Source organism: Lycium barbarum, chromosome 6, assembly GCF_019175385.1.
Source record: "Lycium barbarum isolate Lr01 chromosome 6, ASM1917538v2, whole genome shotgun sequence".
NCBI lineage: Eukaryota > Viridiplantae > Streptophyta > Magnoliopsida > Solanales > Solanaceae > Lycium > Lycium barbarum.
Window position 1 is genome coordinate 136,233,662 of NC_083342.1, and position 17,985 is coordinate 136,251,646.

The following is a 17,985-nucleotide window of genomic DNA, read 5'->3' on the forward strand; positions in this document are numbered from 1 at the left end:
AAATATTTGCTCGGGTAATTCAAGCAAAATTTTAGGCTTTTTAACCTGGAAAGAGCTTTCTGATATAAGAGAACTCAATGTCTCCGTATAAGTCACCTACTCTCTTTCTTTTTCTTTTTCCATAAGCGGGTGTGTTGTCTTTTGGTGCGAAATAGTCTGGATTTGCACCTATGTTTATGCAATCAAGAACTATTAAAATGAAAAACAGCACTTCGATCTGACCTGCCAGGGAAAAAAAGAAACAAAAAATAGCACCCAAAGTACTTCAACAGCCTCAAAGGACAAATCATCTTTCTCAGGGTTTTGCACTTGCTCTGTACAGATGCAACCTTCCATGTCCAAAAAGCAAAATATTGTTGTATTCTTAGATAGTATAAGGCAAATTAGTTTTTTCAGACATAGATTCGGCCATGTTTGCTTCCAAACAAACCTCAAATTTATGAAGTATAACAAAAGGTATTACAATGTTATTCAGAACTTGGTGGAGAGGTAACTCTACAAACAAATGTGAAACACAAAGGAAACTCTAATCTCATCCAGCTTTTGAAGTTCTCTTTACAGGTGGTAATACAACCGAATCAAGATCCCCTGGATAAGGAGTCCACAAACCTAATCCTCCCCTACTCTCTTTCAAACCACCAGTTTTATCCTTCTTAAATTCATCCAAAGATTTTACCCACTCTACTTTGGACGAATGTTCGCGGGTATGATTGTGTAAAATAAAGATAGAGTTGTACTCACAATTGGGGAACATAAAAAATTTGAACAGACCTCCTAACCTATAGACAACATATCCAAAACTCAGCTGATCTCTCGGTGTGAAGAGGTGAACTTCATTGAACCACAAGCAACTAAACAAGTTACTCAGTGCAGTATGTTCTCGTATGATAACGGCTCCTTCTGGAATATCTGCAAAAATAAACGAATTTTCACTACAAAGGAAATAAATGAGAAGTGACTAACAAGAAGAATTGATGTGCTGGAGAAGTTGACACTCCCAATTGTGATTAGAAAAATATTAGCATGGTCACCAATTTGGAACATACAACAAAGCCCTTTAGCTTACCACTAGGAGTACTTTTCTGTGGATTCCATGGTTCCATTCCCTCGTAACGATATATCTTCATATGAAGATCAATCAGAGGACGAGCATATCGCTTTCTCCTTTTGTTTGCATCAGCCTCTTCGTAGACATTGCGGTGATGCTTGTGCTGAGCAATTGCAAATGTATTCTTCTCGCGCCACAAGTATCTTCAAGTAGCCATCGTATATGTTAGACCACTCATGCTCAGTGAAGATTCAATACTTTCTGAATAAAGGAGACTTTTCTTTGTTTGGTTAAAATTTAACTAAGAAGATAAACAAGAGAGAAATTGATGTACAAGAAATAACTGCAGTAATTTAAACTAGCACCATACCTTTCAAGTAATAGCAATGGATCAACTATCAGCTCCATTTTACCATCAATCCAGATACTATACTGTGCTTGAGGAAATAATCTGTGGGTTAATATTTTGGGAACTTTTCCATTCCTTCTGGGCTCATCATATGGAGGATGCTTCAATAGAATCAAACGCCATATTCCAACCCATTCTCCTCCTTCGTTGTCCTCTCTAACAGTAACATTTTTCTTGATGAACTCAAGGGACACTTCATCGACAACCATAAGAAAGCAAAACAGCTTCTGAGAACGTGCACTTATATTTGATGGCTGGTGAGGTGTATCATATCCATCAAAAATACCAGAGGCAACAACAAACCGACACTTCTTCACATATTTGACGTCTTTCTGAGCCATTTCTGCACCACCATTTCGTATAAATCCACAGTGCACCTATAGATGAGTATATATCAAAGCTGGACGGATATGAAGCGTACATTAAGATTGTTCTTGAGAATAACAAAACGAAACCAAATCCTCAGGAGTTAGGAATAGGGTGCCCTGAGTATGAAACATATTTTCGTTCCTCTTTCCTGGTAAATTGCATTATTAATAGAATAACAGTCATATTCACTTGGCGAGTATGGTATTCTAGTCCAAGCCATTTTGTTAATGTTAGCACTAGGGAAATGGTACACACTTATCTCAAAATACTTCATTGATTACAACATGCAAACACGTCTCAAATATTGGAGTAAGTAATTAAGGAAGAGCATCGTAATACACCAAAATTTGGTCTTTACCAAAGTTTAAAAAGAAGATAGGAAACTGGACTAGGTAAAGCCAACAAACAGGTATAGAAACAGCCGAAGCCTACATTAAGTTAGATATGTTTATTTACCTTCATGTTTGGTTTTACTTTAAAGCTCTCATCTCTCTGTTGCCATGTTATGTGTCCTCCAAATAGAGGTGGTGACTGAGATCCGTTGGTTGCTGTATCATCCTCCATAAAGTAAGAAAGCGATTGCACATATTTTTCCGGAGATCTCCTTTTTGGAATGACAATCTTATTTGGGTCATCTGCTACAGGAATAGAACAACCTATACATTTACAAGAGATAAATGAGTAACCTTAACATTTCTCCAATAAATTTAGATACAAAAATTTGAATTTATAAATTTGAGAAACTCACGATGTGAAGGCGTGACAAGTCCCAGGCTCTGTATTGCTCCATAAATTACACTGCTTTTGTTACAAAGGGCTGCATGTCAAAAAAGGAAGATAAATGCAGAATCCCATTATCAAAAGGTATAGGTTGCTATTAAATTTCTGAAACCAAAATTGGCAATAACAAGCTAATACATGCTACTTCTAGCTTCAAAAACGTCATGGTCCCACTAACCATAAAGTTAAAGAACTTGTGAAAGAGGGTAATGTTTAGTTCACATTTAGAGTCCAGGTGGTAAATACACTAGGTTTACCAATTGGGTTCGGCAATGATAAATTACATTGTTCATTACCCCAATCCCCTCATCCTCCAAAGTAACTCGAAACAAAAGTAGAAGTGAATGCTAACGTAAATATGGCAAAGGAAAAGAAAGCAAGAACGTGTCAAATAGTTACCTGAAAAGAAAGCAATAGATGACTGGCAAGACCACGCATGAAATAACAATGCTGTTAGAATGAGCATACCCCAAATAATTCCAGCCACAAGAACCAACCGAATGAACCCCCGTTTCCATATAATCTTCATTTGGGATTCTTGGTATAACTTCCCACTTGCAAGGAAGCCTTCCTTACCATCTGCATTCACATTTCATTTTTCCTATTCAATTTCAACAGCAATACAGACATTACCACTACAATGCAAGACACCCTAAAAATATATCATAATTATACTAATTTCCAGTTCAGGTTCAATACTGACACAGGGTACTACTATTTTTGTTTTTGATAACCGTGTTGTCCGGTTCAGCTTGCGTGCCACGAGATACCTGTCACAGAGGCGGACCCAGAATTTTGAGTTCGGGGGTGCTGGACTCAGGAATTTTGAGTTCGGGGGTGCTCTATTAACTATTTATATCTGTTTCCTTTATATTTTCTATACAATTATACACTCCGTGATTAAGTTTAATGGGTGCCGGAGCACCCAAACTTTACACATGGGTCCGCCCCTGACCTGTCACCTCCCACCAGCATCAGGTACTGGGTAACTCTATCCACCAAGGCTAGGACAGATAGGAAAAAATCACCTAGTGTTTTAGAGATTTGAACCTGAAACCTCATGACTCTCAACTCACTTCATCGAAGTGCCAAAATGCAAGACACCTAATTGCACTAATTTCCAATTCAGTTTCAACAGCGATCGGAATGCAGGGCACCCCTTTATTATAATAATGAGACAGAGAATAAATTTCTCTGCATAACTTTAACAATTCTGAAGAATTCAAAATCATCATAGTGTCAAATACTTAGGATGGAAAGTGTATACATATAAATTGGAGAGAGAATGTACTTACCACCTCTAGATTGAAGATGGTTACGGTCAGCTCTTCGGTTAGCTCTTAAAGAAATGGACCGCAAGAAATTGCTGTCCATCACTCAACGCATTACAATGGTGAATTTACACACAAGATCCAGTAACTACGCACACATAAAAAATAAAAAATAAAAAGAAGGGATTATATTAGCAACCAACATTCGAAAATTAATCAAGATTAAGACTAACCTGAAATGGGTTTTGAGTATTTTACCTTTCAGTTTAAAAGCAGCTTAACTAAATGATTAGTGGGAAAGAGTGCGTTTTTCTTGAATCAGAGGCCACCGCAAAGTTTTGGACAGGAAGGCCCTCGACGGATCTTGATGAGGATTGAATGCCCATTATTACGATTTACGCCATAAGGAAAAGATATTATGGGCAAAATGGTCAAATAATCCCTCTAGTGATTTTTTTGTGAGTCCGGAGACCCAAAGAAAAAGACAAAGTGAACCAAGGCTAACAATAAAAGTTGTTACCAAACGCAGCTAATTACTGCGTTATTATTATTTATTTATTTAGTTAATTACTCTCTTTCATTTTAAATTTTGTTCGTACTTTAGTCATACATTAATCATGCTTTGAGACTTCAAAATTTTAATATTTTATATAAAACTCATTTTTTTTGTGCGATTAATAATGTAAGCTCAATACATTAAGGATACGCAAAATTTCAGGTCATTTTAGTGGTTGAAAAGTGCTCGAAGTAAGTTTTTGTTTGAAAACTTGTTATCATTAGCTTTAAGTTTTTTATTTTTTTAGGGTTTAGATTTAAGCGTGTTGTTTTTAATACGTAACTTTATTCGAATATGTTGCGATTTTTTTTATAATTAATTTAGGATGTCACACAAGTTAGTTTATATAAACGATAACAGAGAGTAAAATAATATTTATCATTAAGAAATAGATATGCAAAAAATATAATATTTAGTTTATTTATTAATTGTTTATTCTATACTAATTTGTTAATTAGAAAACTAATCTCTTATTATTTGTTAATTATGTGATTGCTAATTCATTTATTCAAATTGTTTATCATATGCTAATTGTTAATGTGCTAAGTAGTTATCTAATTTATGTGTTAATTGTTTAATTAATGATTAATTAGTTAGTTAATATAATTTCTCGTTAAATGAATTAGTTCTCTATTACTTTAATTGTAGGTAGAAGAATAATTAGTTAGCAATTGTTGATTATGAATTAGTTAGTTAATATATATTCCCGATAAAGGATTAGTTAGTTAACATAATTTCCTATTTAATATAAACTTATAGTTAAGAAATTAATTAAGTCAGTAATTATTCATAAAAATATAATACAACATAATTCTCATAATTTTTAGAATCATAAAATGAATAATGAACGATAAACTAAATCTTGAATAATGAGCGATAAACTAAATCCCGTCGATACACAGGTTTGATTTTTAACAAACGTTAATGTATTCAATATAATTATTTTTTAAATTATATTGAATAATTATATCGACATGACACCGCTTCAGCTTCAGCCTCTTAGCATCCCGTCCATGAGACTACTTCAGATTCTGCACCAGACCACCTTAGGAGCCCTCTCAGGAGCCTACTCATGCACCCATCAATACGCAAGTTTGATTATTAACGAACGTTAATGTATTCAATATAAATTAAAATTAATACTAATTTTTGTATTTTTTTTTCACGTTCATCCTCCGGCGCCTATGGTCCCTTCTCCCCATGAGGATGAGCCCATCTGACCAGACGTTCTGAGCGTATCGCGGTACGAGATCCCATGAAGAAGCACGTTAGTGTCAAGAGCGTAAATAAGGGAAGGGCAGATGATCATGACGTAGAGCGTTCTATTATTAAGAGGAGAAAGGGGGACGGGGATGATAATGAGGGTGGTGGGGATCGTATATGCCTTAAGCCTCAAGGTATTCTAAAGTCTACTACATGTGGGATCGATTGACGATTGTCTATATGTAATAAGTTGTAGAGTTTAAGTAAATGCTATATTTTTTACGTATCTATTTCTTAATGATAAATCTTATTTTACTCTTTGTTATTGTTTATAACTGACTCGTGTGACATCCTAAATTAATTATAAAAAAATCGCAACGTATTCGAATAAAGTTACGCATTAACTAAAAAATAACACGCTTAAATCTAAACCCAAAAAAATAAAAATAAAACTTAAAGCTAATGATAACAAGTTTTCAAACAAAAACTTACTTCGAGCACTTTTCTACCACTAAAATGACGACCCGAAGTTTTGCGTATCCTTAATGTATTGAGCCTACATTATTAATCGCAAAACAAAAAAAAAATGAGTTCTATATAAAATATTGAAGTTTCGGAGTCTCGAAGCATGATTAATCTATGGCCAAGGTACGGAAAAAGTTTAAAACGAAAGAGAGAAATTAACCAAAAAAAACACACACACACACGCAATAACGCAATAATTTACTGCGTTATTGGACTTAACTGAGCCGTTACAGTTAAGTCCAGTAACGCAGTAAATTAATGCGTTAAAGGTACTTTGGTAACAACTTTTTTTGTTGGGGTATTTTGGTTCACTTTGTCTTTTTTTGGGTCATTTAGGTTCCGGACTTGCATACCGTTACAAGTTGGGGCTATCTATACCTCTGTCGTTATCAATGCTAACAAAATTAGCTCTCAATTGGATGGAATTCCCAAATCAACCTCAATTCGTCAATTTCACTTAAAATTACCCGATTTCGCTTTTAACCCGATCCGACACACCTAATTAAAATAATGGGATAATTTCAATAATATACAATCCAACATAAAATATTACATCCACATAGCCATATTCTTAATTTACATTCGCATAGCCAACTTTTATTTCTGGAACAATATGTATACACACGATATACAACATTATACACTTACTGTAGACAATATATAAACCTTGTATAAAAATATATAATAATGGTCTTCCAAGAACGATCGTGATTCTTGGTTAAATTATACCACTTACTTATTTGAACTATCGAGGCTTAACTATTGTTGGTTGGTTGCTAAATACAACAAACTTCACCTAGACCTAGGGGTGGGCGTTCGGGCCATCGGATTAGATATGAAATTTTCGGTTTGGATATTCGGTTTTCCGGTTGAAGAAATTACAATCCAAATCCAATCCAAAAAAGTTCAGATTGGATTGGATATTTTAAGTTCGGTTTGGATATTTCGGATTTTCTGATTTGAATCTTGAGACTTAAGGTAAACTTATTAGGAACGAAATTGATGCATTAGTTCCACAGAGGTAAATCTAAATCTTAATTGCTCAGTAAAAAAAAGTCTTCCAGTTCAAATTAGGATTAACAAATCCAAGTCATGTCCAACATAGTAAATCCATACCAAATAAAAGCATTATGAAAAAGTGGAAATGAACAAAATAAAATTTAAGTAGTCATCTGGAAAAATAACAAAGAACTCTGCTGTGGGTGACACTAACGTGAGACTTTTAAGACTTGAGAAGTAAGAAAACCCTATATTAAATTTGATTTAGTGGAAAATTGTATATTGGACTTAATATTTTAATGGGTAGGACCTTAGGTACTAATCTATTGGACCTTTAGAAACTAGACTTATTAGTACTGGGCACATATGATATAGATAGGGCTAGAAATAAGGTATAAAAATTTTGGATTTTCGGATATTCAAAAATCTGTAGTACTAAATTCATATCTAATCCGAAATCCATAAATTTTAAAAATAAAATCCGAAGTCCAATCCATAATCCAAATACCTCAACCAAATATTTAAAAAGTTTGGATTTCGGGTTGACCTAAAGTGTGCCCACCCCTACCTAGACCGATTAGTTGAAGACAGCTCTTCTTTGCTCTATAGCTTCTTATAGATACTGATGTCTCATTACTTGGTCATCAAACAAATTATGTACATAGTTGGATATTCCTTTTGTTATTATCTTTTAATCTATGAAATGAAATAACACAATACGTTATCTATCAACAAGAATGGTATCATAGGCTCCTATTATGCGAGCTTTTCGGAGTATAAGTTCAATCCCCGTTTCTGACGTTGTAATTATTTAATTTGTAAGTCAAATGCTTCGTAAATCATATTTAACTTTAAGGCACTTCGTTGCATATTAATCATGAAGAGGCATACTTCGATACCATCGACGTCCAATAGTTGGACCTAGTAGAAACTAGACTATATTAAAGAGTAACATTTCATGATTGTGCAACATTAAACTTGTAAAAGTGTATAAATAGTGCTAAAATATTTTGCATAGGTAACTTGCATGAATTAATTCAGAATTACAATTTGGTATTGATTAATATTATCAGCAAGGAATCATAGCACAATAATAGTGATTCACACCTTGAATGCAAACCAAAGCAGAGTGAATTCCTCACTCTATGTTTACAATCATTTTTTTGCGCGGATTGCCCTTTTTTGGGGTGGTCTTTAAATTTTGCCCCACATATTTGTGGTCTTTAAATTTTGCCCCCAATATTGCTAGTCTTTAATTTTTTCCCTTTGCGTGCAACCCTGAGCTTCGTGCAGAAATCATGAGGTTCTGGGTTCGAACCTCCGCTCAAGCATAAATTAAAAAAAAAATCACAAGGCAAGGTTTGGATCGCGTGTATGCCGGACCCGGCATACACTTGTTAAGGAACAACCAAAGTTATGCCGGCCCCGGCATACTCATGCCTTATGGGCAGACTTGGCATAAATATGCCGGGTCCGACATAACTTTGGTTATTACTTAATAAGTGTATGCCGAGTCCAGCATAGTTATGGGCAGACTTTTAGTTAAGCCTTAAATAAAAATCTTTTCCTAGTTATGCCTTGTGGGGCAGACTTTTAGTTAAGGCATAACTAAAAGTATGCTCCATAAGGCATAATTTTTCCTTAAGACATGGACTTTGTCTTATAAGACAAACTTTTAGTTATGCCTTAAGAAAAGTTCTGTCTTATGGGGCATACTTTTAGTTATGTCTTATGGGGCACACTTTTACTTAAGGCATAACTAAAAGTTTACCTTGAAAAGTAAAATAAAATAAAATATATATATATATATATATATATGCCTCAAGGCAAAGTCTGCTCCCATCGGCAGACTTTTGGTTAAACCTAACTAAAATTCTGTCGGTGAGGGCATAGCGAAATTTAAACTCTGCCTTGCGATTTTTTTAAAAAAAAATTGACTGAGTGGGGGTTCGAATTTGGAACCCACAAATTTTAGCCGAAGGGCAAAAATTAAAGATTGCAAATATGAGGGGCAAAATTTAAAGACCGCCCCAAAAGAAGGGCAATTCTGCGAATCAATTGCCATGGGCTCAACATGCTATATTATCCAAGCCCAACAAAAATGAAAAAAATACAACAAATTCAATGCTTCTAATATCAAGAAAATACAAGTCTCATTCCTCACTTTAGGCCTCTCCAACCTGATGATGACTGCAAATCAACAAGATCAGAGCTAACAGAGAAACTTAACCATCTCTTCTTGTCACTGTAAACTAAACAAGGCTGCAAAATAGCCAAGAAACTGACTATCATGACCATAAATGAACATAAGGCCATAACCACAAGAATAAAAAATGTTGGTGGCACACACATTAAAATTGAACCAACCGTGCCTAGTGGAATCTTATAAGGTCTTGATGCTGCTGGATATTTTATCCCTAACTTCACAAAAGCTATAAATTCCACAATCATTCCAACACAATGCAAAAGATCCTCTACAGCCACAATAAGTGGGATCCCATAAAGCGATCTCTTCTCGAAAAAATTAGGAAGCATCAATGCATTATGCCATACCCAAAAGCTGAAAAGAGTCACCGCTCATTTCAGCCAAAAACATTCCCATATTTGACACAGCCGAAGCCCCTTTACCTAAAATCTGAACCAAACTCCTCCGATAATCTTAGCAATATCCGAGAAATAACCATCAGTCCAAAGTTCATGATGCAACGGAACAGCTCCAGTGCCAATCAAAAGAGGGAAAAAATAACCAGAGACAAGTACGGGAAGTGCATACGATTCAGCCTTAGGAAGTGTTTTCCCAGGGTTCTCTACTTCCCCTGACATACAACTCACTGCATCCCAGTAGTTCAAATTCCAGAAAAGTGTATTTAGATAAAATCCACTACAAACCATCTCGAAGGCTCTAACTTAGGAAGCGCGATAAGTCCCATAATTTCAAAAGCAAGAAGAATAATGTTCCTTAATGTTCCATGCAAGAATATTTGCCTTGGTGATGGATGGATTGACACGGCAAATTCAAGGTGAGGTGCCATGGTGTATGCTTTTCGCGGACGACATAGTCCTGATTGACGAGACTCGTAGCGGAGTTAACGCTAAGCTGGAGTGTTGGAGAAATACTCTGGAGTCTAACCCCCTGTTTGGATGGTGGTTTCCCGTGGTTCATTAATGTATGGTTTTGTATGAAACCATGTTTGTTTCTATTATTCTTAAAATTATGTGGTATGGTGTTGTAAACCCGTGGTTCATCCTATGGTTATATATATAACCATGAAAAATCTCAATTTGTGTAACCACGGATTTGGTGGTTTTTCCGTGGTTACGTATTTTATTTCCCTATTATACCCCACCCTCCACCATCCATCCCACCCCACCCCCACTCTACCACTCACACTCACCCCCACCCCACCCCACCCCTGCCCCACCATCCACCATCTACCCCACCCCACCCTCCACCATCCACTATCTACCCCACCCCACCCTCCACCATCCAAACAGAGGGTAAAGGGTTTAAGCTGAGTAGGATCAAGACAGAGTACTTGGAGTGTAAGTTCAGTGAAGCACCTCAGGAGGCTGACTTGGAAGTAAGGCTTGGTACCCAGGCCATCCAGAAGAAAAGTAGTTTTAAGTACCTTGGGTCTATTATGCAAGGTAGCGGGGAGATTGACGATGATGTCACACATCATATTGGGGCAGGGTGGATGAAATGGAGGCTTGCTTCCGGAGTGCTATGTGACAAGAAGGTGCCACCAAAACTTAAGGGCAAGTTCTACAAAGTGGTGGTTAAACCGACTATGCTGTATGGGGCGGAGTGTTGGCCAGTTAAGATCTCTCACGTTCAAAAGATGAAAGTTGCCGAGATGAGAATGTTGAGATGGATGTGTGGCCACACCAGGAGTGACAGGATTAGGAATGAGGATATTCGGGATAAGGTGGGGGTGGCCTCGGTGGAAGACAAGATGCGAGAAGCGAGATTGAGATGGTTTGGGCATGTGAAGAGGAGAGACACAGATGCCCCAGTGCGGAGGTGTGAGAGGTTGGCCATGGATGGTTTCAGACGAGGTAGGGGTAGGCCGAAGAAGTATTGGGGAGAGGTAATTAGGCACGACATGGCGCAACTACAGCTTACCGAGGACATGACCTTAGATAGGAGGGTTTGGAGGACCCAAATTAGGGTAGAAGACTAGTAGATAGTCTCGTTATCCGTTCTTATTAGTAGTCACACTATTGCAATATAGTTTCTTGTGCTCCAATTTCTGCTATTATCTGTTATTTCTTGTGCTTTGATTATCCTGTGTTATCTGCTCCGATTTCTGCTATTATCTGTTATTTCCTGTGCCGTTTGCATTATTTCATTTCCATATCGCTTTGAATCTCTAATCTCTTATTCAAATCTCTTAACCTTATCTGACTTCTTTTTATGCTTTTATTGAGTCGAGGGTCTTTCGGAAACAACAGTCCTACCTTGATAGTAGTAAGGTCTGCGTACACTCTACCCTCCCCAGACCTCACGATGTGAAATTTCACTGGGTTGTTGTTGTTGTTGTAATGTTCCATGCAAGTCTAAAAAGTTCAACTAACATTAAAAGATGTCCAAGACTTTGTTCCACACAAGTCTAACAAGTTCAACAAATAATAGCACAAACGATAAATCCACTGACATGTTAAAATTTAAAGCATCTTCTACATACTATTTGCGAACAAAAAATACACGTAAAGTCAATATTTTTCGCTTAGGACCACAGATAAAAAGAAAATGACTCATTGACCTAACTAAACTGCACCAAAAATTGAAGACCAATATCTTCATGCAATTTTTTTCCTTTGGGGGTAACTTTTTCCCCTTTTGCTATCATACAGAATATTATGCGGAATTTCTTTTAACACTTTATATTTTAAAAACAAAATATAAAATTGACAAATCAATAAGCAAAAAGCAAACCGAATTCTCCCGATACTTGCTGCTACCATTCATTTTCATCGTTTTCTTTCACAAAGCCAAACCCAAAATTAGATTTTCAAAATATATTAAATACTGATACTTATTCATTAGTTTGACGGTTGTTATCGGGGGTGGCTCAAGGGTGAAGCTAGTAAACATTTGCTTTAGCCCCCCAAACTTTTGAGGCCTCAAAATTTTTACGGATAAATTTTATGATTTTATTTTTTCTTAGACAATATTGAAGATTGTAAAAAGAAGTACAAAATTTATATAATAAAAGAAGAGAAAAAACTATCTACTTTTTAAGAGAAATATTTTAGAACTTTGAACTAAATTACTCAAAATCTTCATATTATTAAATAAAGTTTTTACAACAACATCTAAGGTAATATATTTAAAACACATGACTAACATCTTATTAACTTGAATTAATCCTCACTATTATAAATATTAATAATAATGTTACTATGTGAAGTAAATGCAATAATTATTTTTTTTAAAAGGCAAGGCTAGATTTATTTTATTTTTTTATGTATGTGCATATATTTTAGGTCTCGGATTAAAATTTAGCTTTAGGCCATTAATTTTATTGAGACGCCTTGGTTGTTATACATTAGCTTGAGGTTGTTGTCCTGTCTCAAAATTTCGAACCCCCAGACCTCAAATCCTGGCTCCGCCTCTGGTAAGGAGCTAGGGTTTTCTTCAGGTGGGGGAAGAAAGAGCTACTGGAAACGGCGGACTGAAGAAAGAGGTGAAGGAAGAAAGAGCTGCTGGAAATGGCGGACTGAAGAAAAAAAAGGTAGTAGTGACGAGCTAGGTTTTCTTCAGTGGAGGAAGAAAGAGGTAGAGGAAGAGAAAGGGAGTATTGAGGATTGGAAATGGCGGACTGAAGAAAGAGGTAGCTTGGTTTTCTGTTTCTGGTGTGAAGAAAAAGGTAATATATTTAATGATGAAAATATTTTCCATATGAAGTGATTTTCACCACTACTATCACTATTGGACTTGACACCCAATTGGTCTGGAAGAATTAAATCGTCTTTTATATATGATCTTCTCCATTTTAGACACGAAGCTAGAAATCACTGAATGCTAGATCTATTCGTGATCTCATATTTCTTGTTAGCTGAATCTCTTTTATTTGAGGCCATAAGTATGAATTTATCAAGCTAGAATTTGTAGTCTCTACTCTCGTCAATTTTGAAACTACTGGTGGCATTTGATGGAAATTATATCCAAAATTATTACTTTTTCACCATATGACTCACCGACATCTATTATATCTCTAAAACTCATGTCAACTATTTCAATCGTCTATCAGTTCGCCATAGGCGCTTCATCCAATATTATCAACTTTTTTTTTTCTTATCAATTTTGCACCCACTACTCTGCTTGACATATCCTTGATTGTCGTTTCTGTTGTTTGAAGAGGTATATCGAATAAAGTGAGTCGTACGCTCTGATAAATTATTGTTGTTACACCACTTGTTGAAGTTGCTAACACCATCATGCCTTTTGATTTGAGATTAGCAAGTAATCCACAATATATGGATATTTTTCCGATTCCTCCAGGGCTATGTACAAAGAACAATCCCATTCTACCAGGGTCGACTCTTTGCAATATAGTCTTGCAAGCTCGCTTTTGTTCAGGATTCAGCTTTAATTGTGCATTGAAATCTTCCTTAGGTACTCGTAGGTCCTTTTCTTCAATAATTTATCTATATTCTGATGCAACGTTATCATCTCGATCATGAACAAATTTAGGTAAATCAGATTTTTCATCACTCTTGCCAAGCTGTCTTGGAAATTGTTAAAGCTCTTTAGCATGCATTGCAGTTGAGTATCTGTAGGGGCGGACCCACATATTAGCACAATGGGTGCTCGAGCTGCCATTGACCTCGCCTCGGGCTATAAGTGTTTATATATAAAACTCTAGCAAACAGTATATATAAAACTGTTAAGCACCCATTGCACAGAAATGCTGGTTGGTGCGTCGATTCTGAAGCAAAAGTAGAAGTTGTTGTGTGCGTGACATCTCGGGTTCTATCCTATGTTCTAGCATTTTGGTATTTAATGAAACTCTTGTTGGTTCTTAAAGCATTTTCTGTTTAGTTCTGGTTCTTATTTCTGACTAATTAAATGTCGTTATTCTTCTTAATTTTTTTTCCCTTTTTGCGGACTCTTATTTTTATTTATTCCAGATGGCATTCCTTTATCTTATCCCACTGTTTTTTTTTTTAGTTAGTCTACTTCAAATAACCATTTTAAAAACATTTAATTACATTTAAATATTTTCCATGTTTTTAGATCATCAAATTGTTATTTACAGGCAGAAAACAACCAAAATAAATGATTATTAACTAAATTAAATTAATAAAAAATAAATGAAGAGAGTTTATAAGGTAAACCGGAGTAATATAGAGCAAATAAACAATGTCAATGTAGACTAAATCAAATTAAACCAAAAGTTGGAAATCATCTCAACAAATATCGTTGAATGTTTTACTAAGAACGTATTAAAGAGAAACAAAATTCACTATGGCTAAAGTGTAAAGTTTTTTAAGTAGATAATCGGTGCTTCACTTTTTTAAATGATGCTCGCTTTTATACACAATATAATTTTTTGATAAGACACATTCAGTTGAACCCTTTTTTTATATGTGAATTCGCCCTAGGGCTCAATGTTCCTTACCTTTCTCTTCATTGTCTTAACCTGAACACAGAGCTTTCTTTTCTTGTCGATTTGCCTTTTTGACGACCATCATTTGTCACTAAAGCAAGCACCTAGGACCTTAAAATGTTGGATCCGCCACTGCGTATCTGGTGAACTGTCATATATCCTTCTAAAGTCATCTGACATATCGATGTAGTATGTATTTCACAATTTTCTAATTTAACGTCCGTTAGGTTACAATGCACCGATTAATTGCAAATAAATTTTGGGGAGCTAATGACATTTTAGAACTGACGTGTTGCGTAAGCATTCAGAAATGCTATTATTTAATTCTCATAACCATCTTCTTTTACAACTTCCTTGAATGTCTCACACGTTCTTCCATTAACGGTGAGTAAGTCTTCAAATGCAAATGGTCCTCTGACGTGATTTAACAGTAGTCTTAAATAATATCTTTCTTCTTTTCTAGTATTTGTTGTAGTATTCTAGAAAAAAGGATAAATAAATGAAATTTCCAAAATATATTAAAGAAAAAAATCTTTGAGTGTGTAAATTAAATTCCTTATCGGTAGCAATTCGACCAATGACAGATCTTTTTTTTTTTTCGTCCATGTCTTCGGCTAGGGGTTTAGACATAATCCCCCTAGGAATTCTTTGTATAAGTACGTTCATGCTTCACCGTTTGTTGAGCATGTGATGAAATACAAAGTGGGCATGGTACTGTTACATTGTTGGATGCTATAACAGTTTGCTAGTTTTGCGTTTTCCGATAGAACGCTGAAGAAAGATATTTCGTCGGAATTTGGATATAGTATACGTACTATTAAAGTTATAAAACCAACTAAATTAATTTTCTCAAAATTTAGGTGACCAGTTTAGATTGAGGAATAACGTGAGCAAAGCATGGTAACATTATATTTCATTTGTCCCAATTTATACATTGCTTTTTGCTTTTCGAGATTCAAATTTTGAAACATTTAACCAACATTTTGAAATGTATTTTCTCATCATATCGACATTAGAAGAATTGCAACTTATCCTACTCTTCATACAGTTTTAAATATTTAAATTTTAATTATTAAAATATTAAACTGATTTTCATACAATTCTACTCCTGGTTCTTGCTAATCCATTTTTCAATTTTCCAGAAATCAAATACTCGTCTTTTTTGTGTTTCTTATAGTAACAATTATCAAGCAGTAAATCGCATACAATCCCTATTACATTTGAGATCACTATATAGTATTCTTGGAAACCCCAATCGCAGAGCTTATCATTCCAATTCATCAATATTATTGCTACTTCTATTAAATACTTCCTCAAATTTCATATAAATGAATTTCTGAGGCTTTTTCTTTAGTTCAAAATAAATTAAATGACTTGTTCAAAACATAAGAATTAATAAGTACTATTAATTTTTTTTCCAAAATTATCCTTCTCCCAGATGACCGTCTCCCAGATGAGCTTTTCAATTATTTTACATTTTCAAGAACTATAATATTAAAGAGAGTATTTTTCAAGGCATGAGTTATACTAATTGCAAAAGGACAATATTTTCAAATGATTCTTTGATTGTTATAATGAATTAACTTTCTCTCACATCCTAAAAGTTCAATTAGGACCTGTTTGGAAAGCCATCCAGGTAATTGAAATTGAGTGTAATTACATAGTTTGATCTGCTTGTTTGACCAAGTAATTACACAGTTAGGTAGGAATTAAGGGTAATTACACTCTCCAATTCTCAAAGTGTGTGTGGGGGTGGGGGGTGGGGGGGGGGGGGGGGGGATATGGGATGTTACCACAAGGAAGTGTCTCATTGTCCTCATTGGTCATACACTTAGGTGGGAATTTGAGTGCAAGTAAAGATGGCGATGCGCGGATATGGGAATTGAGTGCAATTGAGGTGTAATTACACTCTCCAATTTTTGTATTATTTATCTTTCTTTTCCTTTTTTCTCATTCTCAACATTTACTTCTTGTGATTCCATGTAATTGCTCGTATTTTTTTATTTTATTAATTTAGCATTACCATGTTATTATTTTAATTTTTGAAACTACACCTCTTAATATTAGAAAGAATGATTCATTAACAAACTTGACATATAATGAGTGACGTTATTAAAGTAGAATTTGTTATGAATGAGGTTATATACTTTATTTTTCCTTTATTTTGAATTATATTTATTTAAGTTACGTTGGAACTTATTTATGTAGTGTTGAAATTTGACATAAGAGTATTATGTTAAACTTTTTCTTTTGGATTTTGAATTCAGGTTATATTTTTTTAAATTTTTTTTGCTTTAGTACTATTGACTTGTTATTTCACATTGCATTCTGTTTATTTTTCACTTACAGTTGATAATTTGTTTTTGTCAAACATCCCATCCATGATGTTCTCACAATAAAAGTCCGCTTATAAGTTTTATAATAAATTAAAATTAAAATATTATTAATTTGAAAAATCTATCAATTTTTTTTACAATATTAGTTACAAATATATGATTATTAATTAATATATTTTCAAGAAACAGTGTGCTATTAAATAACTAATTTAATATTATTTATAAAGACACATATTTTTTAATATTAATTTAAGTTTTTTGATAATTAAATTTTATTTTAAAATTAAATAAACTGTGTAATTACACGTATGCAACCAAACAACACGCTTGTAATTACACTGTAGTTACATTATGTCAAACAAGCAGATCATTGTAATTACAATACTGTAAGTACTAGGAGTAATTACACCAATTCCAATTACTAGGTGGCTTTCCAAACAAACCCTTATTTTGGATGTGAGGGAGTAGTCTCTTTCATCTCCAGATGATGTTACCAGCATTAATGCATAATTTCAATGGTTATCCGTGCAACAATTCGTACCAAGTATAAATGATTTTAAACTCAAAATCTAAAAAGAAGATCCAAGCAAAAAGTTGAATTTGATTTAAATAAAGCTAAGGTCTTTAGACTAAAGCTCAATGACAAAACTTTTGATATTCGTGCTCTCAAAGCCGACAATCTTAAAAAGCAAAACAAATATATATTCCCTAAACTTGCAGTAATTATGTTTAAACCCAAAAGAGATTAGTTAAAAAAAAAAAAATGAAAAGAAGGGAATAAGACAACTCGGACAAAAGCTAGACAACTGCGGCGCCTCCAGTCTATCCACTACACACCTTCGCACATGTCTCCAAGGCTAATGATTGACCCAC

At 34.7% G+C, this 17,985-nt stretch overlaps 1 protein-coding gene and 1 pseudogene across 3 annotated transcripts; both read right to left on the reverse strand.

Annotated features, from left to right (window-relative positions):
• Positions 1 to 337: 337 nt before the first annotated feature.
• Positions 338 to 4,296, reverse strand: LOC132599351 (probable hexosyltransferase MUCI70). Of its 3 annotated transcripts, none has more exons than XM_060312677.1 (8): positions 4,136 to 4,296; positions 3,905 to 4,025; positions 3,006 to 3,185; positions 2,575 to 2,643; positions 2,283 to 2,482; positions 1,419 to 1,834; positions 1,067 to 1,251; positions 338 to 909 (listed from the first exon to the last, which is right to left on the reverse strand). In XM_060312677.1, the coding sequence occupies exons 2-8, from the start codon at positions 3,978 to 3,980 to the stop codon at positions 533 to 535; spliced, it is 1,503 nt and encodes a 500-aa protein (XP_060168660.1). In that variant the 5' UTR covers positions 3,981 to 4,025; positions 4,136 to 4,296; the 3' UTR covers positions 338 to 532. The 3 variants fall into 3 exon arrangements, with proteins under 3 accessions (XP_060168660.1, XP_060168659.1, XP_060168661.1); XM_060312676.1 differs by having other exon boundaries at positions 3,902 to 4,025; XM_060312678.1 differs by lacking the exon at positions 4,136 to 4,296 and having other exon boundaries at positions 3,006 to 3,207; positions 3,902 to 4,025.
• A 4,941-nt stretch (positions 4,297 to 9,237) lies between these two features.
• Positions 9,238 to 10,090, reverse strand: LOC132600284 (probable polyamine transporter At1g31830; annotated as a pseudogene).
• Positions 10,091 to 17,985: the final 7,895 nt, after the last annotated feature.